The sequence below is a fragment of the Dipodomys ordii genome, unplaced genomic scaffold, assembly GCF_000151885.1.
Source record: "Dipodomys ordii isolate 6190 unplaced genomic scaffold, Dord_2.0 Scaffold38, whole genome shotgun sequence".
Lineage (NCBI taxonomy): Eukaryota > Metazoa > Chordata > Mammalia > Rodentia > Heteromyidae > Dipodomys > Dipodomys ordii.
Window position 1 is genome coordinate 13,966,023 of NW_012267254.1, and position 9,930 is coordinate 13,975,952.

Consider the following 9,930-nt stretch of genomic DNA (forward strand, 5'->3'; position numbering starts at 1 on the left):
GCATGAGGCCCTGGGTTTGATTCCTCAGCACCACATAAGCAAAAAGAAAAAAGCCGGAAGTGGCGCTGTGGCACAAGTGGTAGAGCGTTAGCCTTGAGCTGAAGAGCTGAGGGACAGCACCCAAGCCCAGAGTTCAGGCCCCACGACTGGACCCCCCCCCAAAAAAATTAGCTGGGAACGGGGTTCAGTGGTGGTTGAGGTAGGAGGATTGCTTGAATTCAAGGCCATTCTGGATAATAACACAATGTAAAAGTTGGGCCTGTACTGAATATGTACAGATTATTTCCTAGGATTATTCTCTATATAATACATGACAATGTAGTATAAAATCTTTACATTGTATTAAACATTATAAATAGCAGAGACTTTTATTCAAGGTCTCTGTATAGCCCTTTAACATATGATCCTCCTGCCTCAGTCTCCCAAGTGTTAGGACTATAAGTATGGATTACCATACCCAGCTTTGATGATTTTAAAGTCTACTTGAGAAAGTGTGAAGATTGATTGTAAATATTACATCCTGTGTATACAGGAGGCTTAAGCGTTAACAGACTTTTTGATATCTGTGACTCGGAACCATCATGTGAATATGCTAAGAGCTGACTTTTTTTATGGGCAGCTTTGGTTTCATGTAGTTGAATTTTGTGATCTAAGAGTTATGTACAATCATGAAAACAAGCTATAGGCTTCCTTGACTTTTTTTTTTTTTTGTCATTTGTGGGGCTTGAACTCAGTCTGGGAGCTGTCCCTGAGCTCTTCAGCTCAAGGTGAGCACTCTATCACTTGAGCCACAGTGACACTTCTGGTTTTCTAGTGGTTAATTGGAGATAAGAGTCTCATGGACTTTATTGCCTGGGCTGGCTTTGAACTGTGATCCTCAGATCCCAGCCTACTGATTAGCTAGGATTACAGCCTTGAGCCACCAGCTCCCAGTTGCTTCCTTGTGACTTTTAAGCCAAAAGTAATATTTGAACTCCAGATCACTTACAATGGATAACAAAGTCTTACATAAACCTGAAACATGCAGATGTAAATTATATACTTTATCAAGTCATTTTGTGTAGTAAGTTTTCCCACACATTTTAGAATTTAATTTATAAAAATGAAAACTAACTTGGAGAACCAGCTTTTTTTTTTTTTTTGAGACAGGGCCTTAGTTTGTAGATCAATCTGGTTTAAGATTAAGGGCCTGTGCCACCACATCTGGTTGAAAACTGGCTTGCATAAATTTGTACTAAGGACAGTAGGCTAAAATCTGAGGATTGCAGTTTGAAGCCAGTCCAAGCAGGAAAGTCTATGAGAGTCTTATCTCCAATTAGCCACCAAAAAGTGGGAAGTCTAGGTGTGGCTCCAGTTGAACAGTGACAGCCTTGAGTGGAAAAAGGGCAGGGCCAATGCCTAGGCCCTGAGTTCATCATCCAGTATTGGAGCACACATGCACACACTTGTGAAAGCGTACATACTTGTGCGCACGCACACACACACACACACACACATATACACACACACAAAGTTGTCATTTGTTCCAACTACTTTTATAAAACAAAATACCATTTTTTCCTAAACTGTAAATGTGTTCCTTGTGTGAAATTATGCTAAGTCTAGTAATTTGGATTTCATTATGCATAGGATAGCTGGTTCTGGAAAGATCTCTCTAAAATAGATAAGCAGTAGTAAATATTATATTACAATGACAAGAGTATGATTATTTTATTTTTATTTTTTGATAATTTTATTTTTTAAGTGGTTGTGAGTTTTGAACTCAGGGCATGGGTACTGTCTGGACTCTTGCTCAAGGCTAGTGCTCTATCACTTTGAGTCAAAGCATCATTTCCGGTTTTCTGGCAGTTAATTGGGAGATAAGAGTCTTAGGAACTTTCCTGCTGGGGCTAGTTTTGAACCATGATCTTCAAATGTTAGCTAGGATTACAGGCATGAGCCATCAGTGCCTGGCAAGACTATGATAATTGATGTATAAAATGTAGTATATAAACCTTTGTTTTCCTGATATGATTCTTTGTTTTGTTTTCCATATATGTGTTTGAGGCCTACACTCAACCTAGAACTTATGATCTTCCTGCCTCAGCCTCCTGAGTGCGGGGATATCATGTGTACACCACCATAACTATCCCTTGTTCATTTTTGTATTAGGGTTTTGGTGAGTGGGTTTATACTAAAGATTATGAGCTTTCTATTGAAAATTTGTCTTCTTTTGCAGCCTGCTGATCTAAAGAAGAGAATAGAATCTTTAATTGATCGGGACTACATGGAAAGAGATAAAGAAAATCCAAATCAGTACAACTATATTGCTTAGAATGTTGGCCTTGAAGCATTTGTTGTCATGCTGTAGCCAATGGATAAACTAATTTGTTGATCCTATATTATTTGACTTCTTTTATACTATGGATGACCAAAATGAAGCAATGTTAATGGAAATAATTGAGTGGACTTTCTCTCAGTGGTTAACATGCCCATTTTAAAGAGTAATACTTATCTTTAAAAGAATGTTGTTGAACTCTTTGCATGTTATTTAGTATGATGTGAAGAAGTCTCTTAAGAAAAGTTCTTGGTCTTTATGATTCCTCTTTGGAACTGGGGAAGAGATCCCTGTGGCTATTCAGTTGTGTTGGGGGGGGGGGTTCTTATACACCAATAACTATGAAGCAAAAGGTTTATTTGCTTAATATGTCATTTAAAGATACTTAAACTGCATGCAAACTTTATTTACTGTACAGAATTCTGGATGTATTTATCAAATAGAAAAACCACCTTGGACTTGATTGTTCACCTGTTTTGTGATTTCCCTTGAAAAATGAATTGTCATAGCTATTGATATTTTACTAGATAATATTCTGTTATGCTGAAAGCGATGTTTGTAAAGAAATCTTATTTGGAAACAGGTTTTGAAGTAAGGCAACAGTTGGTTTCATAATATCTTGTGTAGTTAATCTTAAAATTTTCTGTTTGTGAGTATGGGATATTTGTATATGGCTTAGCCCTCAGTTTACTGTGCTAATTAACTGGTACTTACAAAAATAGCTGGAACAGAAAAATTTTCTGACCAGGTCATACTAAAGAAACATCATAGGAGAGAAAAATCCAATTCTTCCTTTATATTATAAATGAATCTAATATGAAAATTGCAAAAGAGACCAAAATCAATGTTATTTGTAAGTTATTTCAGGAGCAAAAATTCATCAAGTAGTTTTCAGTATGCCTTAGTCTTTAAATGTCGTTTGGATAGTTCGTGTGTGTGTGTGTGTGTGTGTGTGTGTGTATGTGTGTGAGAGAGCACATATGTGTGAATGTGCATTTGTGTGCACACACGCATGCATACGTGCTAGTCCTGGGATTTGAACTCAGGGCTTGGGCGCTGTCCCTGAGCTTTTTTTGTTCAAGGGTAGCGCTCTACCACTTGAGCCACAGCTTCACTTCCAGATTTTTTTGTAGTTAATTGGAGATGAGTCTCATGGACTAGCTTCAAACTGCAATCCTCAGATCTCATTTTCCTGAGTAGCTAGGATTACAGGCATGAGCCACAGGCACTTGGCCTCTGTGTTTAACTTGGACCAATTGTAGTTTGCTATAGGCTTCCTAGGATCTAGCATTCCATTTTACTATATGTATTTTTTGGAAGCATCCCAACACTTCTCTTTGTTGATAAAGCTTTTACTACTATCCTGTTCTAGTTTCTTGAAACTCTAGAAATGAAGATCTTTCCTCTTTTGCCCACACAATTCCTATTTGGGAATCTCTGAATTCCTTCTAAAATTTCTTGAAGCGTTCTTATAGCCATTGGACACCTGCTTTTCAGGGACGTGTCCTTAGATTGTTCATACTTGTAAAATAACAAAAGTATTGTTCTTTAAATTAATAACATGAGTAAAAGGCTTCTCTATTGTCAGTGGGTTTCTGTTTTGCCTCCTTGTTTTTTCTTGAAGAAATTCATCATGGAGGAGAATCAGAAAAGTTTACTGTTTTTTTTTTCTTTTTCAATTGAAACTTCTTTAATGCTTTTCACAACAGCCTGTGTCCTTGCCTGTTAGGAGCCATTAGGAAGAATGCCTGGTCCTAACTTTCAGCTTGGGACTTATAACTCTTGTGTCTACTATTATTTTCTTGAATTTTCAGAAACCTGTGGCCAGCCATATATACATATGTATACATACATATATGTGTATGTATATCTATATTATATATCCATTTCTGTTTAATTGAAAAATCTTGCACACTTGTCCAACTATATATAGTATTTAGAATCCCTTCCTAATTCTTTTTGAGCAGCAATTGTCTAAATTTTCTTTGTTCCTCTGGTTTCCTTACGGGAGATCTTCTAGTAACGCTATGCAGCCATTTTGTTTACCTTCTCTCCATACTAGACCATCTGCAACAGTGTTCTGACTCATCCCTGATGGTCTCTGAGATATGTAGACTATTACAACAGAATTGTAACTTACTTTAAACATTTTTAATAGATTTATTCCTATTGGGAAGCTTAATGTCTTCTTCCTTATCTTGAAAGCGGGTCTCTTCCCTGAGGTTCTTAATTCTTTGAAAACTTGATACTGTTTCATCTGAAAAATTAGCAAGACAATTAAAAGAAGTTAAGGGGAGCTGTTTAAGAAATTGAAAAATTATTTGCAAACTATGTTGAATCATTGTGATTTTCAGTTGCTCTGTATTAATTGAAGTTTTGTGCTCTTTTCCCTGTGTACGTGGTGGTTCTATTTTTCTCCAATAAAACTTTTATTTAAAAAAGTTTCTGGGGAAGATCTTTAAAGATGAAATATTATGAAAAGGTTATAAAGCCACAGGACTTATATCTTCATAATGATTTTTTTTCATGAGTTCACATTTTACCATTTCATTAGTTTATTGATTTAAATTTTATGGTAATTGTGCAATAATGAAGAATTCTTAAGGTCAATAGTGCTTAAATGTTATTTTAGAAAATTCAGGTATATACACACATTGCTTTGTTCAAGTCCTCAAAGACAGTTAGTTTTAGAAAGTATGGAACTAATGTTGAGAAGATGATGTAAGATTGTTAGTTATGGCACTTGATCTGCCTGTTCTGTTAATAGTTTGTTTTCCAAGGCAAAATACTGTCACAGATGTTTCTTGAAATTTTTCTTAGTTCCTGAGTCTGCTTAATAGTCTTAATACAATGTCTTGCCATAGTCTTGAAATTCTTACTATATATGTTTAAGTTCAGGAAATCACATTATTCTTATTTAGGCATCTGTGTCTAAGGCCTTGAAAAGTTTATTAATCTTAACATCTATAACACTAGATATTTTTATTCATTTCAGTAACCACTCAGATTAATGCTGTGAATGGTAAGACTGTTATGAACATATTTATATAGAATTGCCTGAACAAATTGTTCACTGAAAAGAAAAGAGCTCGGCTAATGGAAATTGGCATACTTGAGCTTTGTAAGGTGATATCTTTGGCTAATGCTTCATTAATGAATGTTCTTCAGTTGCATGCAAAAATTTGCATTTGAATAGTGAACAGGTTCAATTCTTATACTTGTTCAATTATTTTTCTTTATTCCTTTGCCATTTTGAGTGGACACATGATCTACTTTGATATTTAATAATCCTTAGCAGTTATGTCTGTGTGGTTTAAAATCCTAATCTTTCCTGTGTTGAACCTTTGTTATTTGATAATGCATGTGAAATATACAGAATTAGACATATTAGGACTTAGTAGTTTTGCAAGCTATAAAACCAGCAAATCTTTTTATTTGTTCTCTAATTCTTATAGCAAGATCAAGATTTTATTTATTTATTTTTGGCGGTCATGGGGCTTGAACTCAGGGATTGGGCTCTTCCCTGAGCTCCTTTTGCCCAAGGCTAGTACTCTAGCTCTGAGCCACAGCACCAGTTCCAGTGTTCTGGTGGTTAATTGGAGATAAGAGTCTCATAGACTTTCCTTCCTGGGCTGGCTTTGAACCATGATCCTTAGGTCTCACTTAGATCTCAGCATCCTGAGTACTAGGATTACAAGCATGAGCCACCAGTGTCTGGATATCAAGATCTTTTAAACCTTAATTTTTTTTCCTGTAGTTAAAATTCACATGTAAAATTTAACATTCTAACCATGTTAAATTGTATAATTCATATTTTCAGTACATTCACATTATTGTACAATCATTATCATTAGACCTTTTTTTGGGTGCTGGTCCTGGACCTTGAACTCAGGAATTGGACACTGTCCCTGATTTTTGTTTTTTATTCCTCAAGACTAGTGCTCTACCTCTTGAACCACAGCGCCACTTTAGGCTTTTTGGTGGCCTGGACTGGATTCAAACATCTGTCCTCAGATGTCAGCTTCCTGAGTAGGTAGGATTAAAAGCACAAGCCACTAGTGCCCAGCTACTTTCAGACCAGTTTTATCAGCTCCAAATGAAACCTAGTATCCATTAGTTACTTCCAATCCCCCTTCACATAGCCTTTGAAAATGAACAGTCTGCTCTCTTTATGGATTTTTCTGTTCTGAATATTTTGCATCAGTGGAATCATGTAACCATTTCCATCTGATTTCTTTCACTTAGTGTGATACTGTCAAAGATTCATTTGTGTTTCTTTTTTGGGGGGAGGAGTCCAGTCGTGGGGCCTGAACTCTGCCTGGGCACTGTCCCTCAGCTCTTCAACTCAAGGCTAGCGCTCTACCACTTGAGCCACAGCACCACTTCTGGCTTTTTTCTTTTTGCTTATGTGGTGCTAAGGAATCGAACCTATGGCCTCATGCACTCTACCACTGAGCCACCTTCCCAGCCAAGTATCTGTACTCCTAAGTTATGCATAACAATACATGCCATAGTTTATCTAGTTGTTAAACATTTGGCTTGTGGCTATTGTAGATAGTACACCTGTGAAAATTGTGTACAAATATTTGTGTTTCCTCTTTTGTTTTTTGTTGGGCATGGGGCTTGATCTCTGGGCCTGGGTGCTGTCCCTGAGCTCTCCAGTTCAAGGCTAGTGCTCTACCACTTTGAGCCATAGTGCCACTTCCATTTTTTCTGGTGGTTAATTGGATATAAGAGTCTCACAGACTTCCTGCCCAGGCTGGCTTCCAACTGTGATCCTCAGATCTCAGCCTCCTGAGTAGCTAGGATTACAGGCATGAGCCTGTAAAACATTTCTTTCCCAATTTAAATATCTTTCAGGCTTATACCCACAGTGAAATTACTGAGATGAATGGTAAGTCTGTGCTTAAATTATCAAGGAACTACCACTAAACTTCCACAGCATGTGTACCACCAACAATATACAAGGGTTCCAATCTCTCCATATCTTTATCTCTTTTCCAATCTGTTTTTTTTGCACTGGTATTGGGCTTGAACTCAGGGCCTTGCATTCTTGCAGAGAAGATTGGCATTTTGTGGCTAGGAAAGTGGTTTAGTGGTAGATTGCTTGCCTAGCATGCATGAAGCCCTGGGTTTGATTCCTCAGTACCACATAAACAGAAAAAGCCAGAAGTGGTGGTGTGGCTCAGGTAGTAGAGTGCTAGCTTTGAGCAAAAGAAGCTCAGGGACAGAGCCCAGGCACTGAGTTCAAGCCCCAGGACTGGCAAAAAGTGGCTGGTAAATCTAAGCTCATTGGATTTTTAGATTTATCCTTTTGTTTTCTTCTAAGAGTTTTATTTCTTACATTTAGATGTTGGTTTCATTTGAATTAGTTTTGTATATAGCATGAGCTAAGTCTCCTTCATTCTCTTTCATATGGATATACAGTTATCTCAACACTATTTGTCAGACAATTTTCTCCACGAAGTGGTCATATCAACATTGTTTGAAACCACTGACAACAACAATTGTGTGAGTTTATTTCTGGATTGTCAGTTCTGCTACCCTTTATCTGTATATTAGTTATTATGCTAGTACTACACTTGATTAATATAGCTTTTTAATTTTAAAATTAGAATGTATGTGTATAGTAACTGCTCTTTTTCAAGGTGTGTGTGTGTGTGTGTGTGTGTGTGTGTGTGTGTGTGTGTCTGTGTGTCTGTGTCTGTGTCCGTGTATCTGTGTGTGTACTGGAGCTTGAACTCAGATCCTGTGCACTGTCTCAGCTTTTTTGCTCAAGGCTGGCACTGTACCACTTGAGCCACAACTCCATTTCCAGCTTTTTGATGATTACTTGGAGGAGGTAAGAGTCTTATGACTCATCTGTCTTATCTGGCTTTGAACCACAGTCCACAGATCTCAGCCTCATAAGTAGCTAGGGTTACAGACATGAAGCACCAACATACAGTGAAGATTATTATTATTATTTTGCCAGGCCTGGGGCTGGGCACTGTCCCTGAGCTTCTTTTGTTCAAGGCTAGCACTCTACCACTTGAGCCACAGTGCACTTCTGGCTTTTTCTGTTTATGTTATACTGTGGAATTGAACCCAGATCTTCATGCATGCTAGGCGAACATTCTACCACTGAACTATGTTCCCAGCCCTGAAGATTATTTTAACTATTCAGATCACTTACATTTTCACATGTACATTAGGATCAGCTTCCCCATGTCTATAAAAAGGCTTTGGGATTTTGGTAGAGGATCTGTTTATTGTATTTCACCTTTGAGAGTATTGTCATCTTAATATTTTAAGTCTTGTAATCAATGGACATAAGATATCTATTTTTGCATCTTTGAAAAAAGTAACATTTTGCACTTTTCAACATACAGGCCTTGTCTTTCTACTTGAATATATTTCTAAGTATTATGCTCTATGATACTCTTCTCAATAAAATTGTTTTCTGACTTACCACATTCATTTCATTACCAGTGTATACAACTCTATGCAACTGATTTTTCCATATTAATCTTACAGCCTCTTTTCTTTTTTGCTGTATTTGGTGGCTTTTAATACATTTTTCTGAGTTTTAAGAACTTGTATTCGTAGTTATCTTTGCCATCTAAAGAAAAAGATAATGAACTCAATAATCTGAGTGCCTTTGTTTTCCTTTCTTCCTTCCTTCCTACCTTCCTTCCTTCCTTCCCCCTTTCCTTTCCTTTCCTTTTCCTTTCCTTTCCCTTTCCTCTCCTCTCCTTTCCTTTCCTCTCCTTTCCGTGTTCAGCCAGAGTTGTAATACAATTTTAGAAGTAAGGAGTATGGATATCCTTGTCGAGTTCTTAACCTTAGGGGAAAAGCTTACCACCATTGAATATAACATCCATGGGTGTTTCATAAATGCCCTTTAGGATATGCAGGAAGTTTCCTTTTATTTCTAGCTTTCCTTTGTGTATTGTAGTTTTAATTATCAAAGAGTTAGCATTGCTCTTCTTTGTGCAATTAAGATAATTGTGTTTTTCCTTTGTTCTGTTAATGTGGTATATTGTATTGATTTGTTTAAATAAGTCAAACACGTCTTGTATTTTCAACGTAAGTCCCACTTAGGTTATGTAATCTTTTTGATATGCTGGGTTTGGTTTGCTGATATTTTGTTGAGGAGTTTCCATCTGTGTTTGAGTCTATAGTATTGTTATTATATCTTCCATTATATTCAGGGTAATATTTGTATACTTTTCCTGGGTTTTTAATTCAGGGTCTTGCTGTCACTTGGCTTTTTTGCTGTAGTCTAGTGTTCTAACCAGTTGAGCCACAGCTGCATTTCCAGCTTTCCAGCAGTTAATTGGAGATGAGAGTCTCACAAAGTTTCTTGTGTAGGCTGACTTCAAACCATGATTTTCAGATCTCAGCTACCTGAGTAGCTAGGATTACAAGCATGAGCTACCAGCACCTGGCTTCGTTTTTGTTCTACAGTGCCTTTATTTCTGCCTTTTTAAAAATATACTCATGGGGGTCATGGAAAATCTCTTTATTTATTTATTTTATTTATTTTTTTAATTGTGAAAATACTGTACAGAGGGGTTACAATTACATGGGCAAGATAATGAGTACACTTCTTTTTCTTTCTTTTTTTTTTT

At 36.9% G+C, this 9,930-nt stretch overlaps 1 protein-coding gene across 1 annotated transcript in view; it reads left to right on the plus strand.

Annotated features, from left to right (window-relative positions):
* The window catches only part of Cul4b (cullin 4B), a 44,828-nt gene extending 41,542 nt beyond the window's left edge, over positions 1-3,286 (plus strand). Inside the window, exon 18 of the mRNA XM_013018076.1 lies at positions 2,219-3,286. Coding sequence (XP_012873530.1) covers positions 2,219-2,314 — 96 coding nt within the window. The 3' untranslated portion in view covers positions 2,315-3,286. The remainder of the gene's footprint in view (positions 1-2,218) is intronic.
* The last annotated feature ends 6,644 nt before the right edge of the window (positions 3,287-9,930 follow it).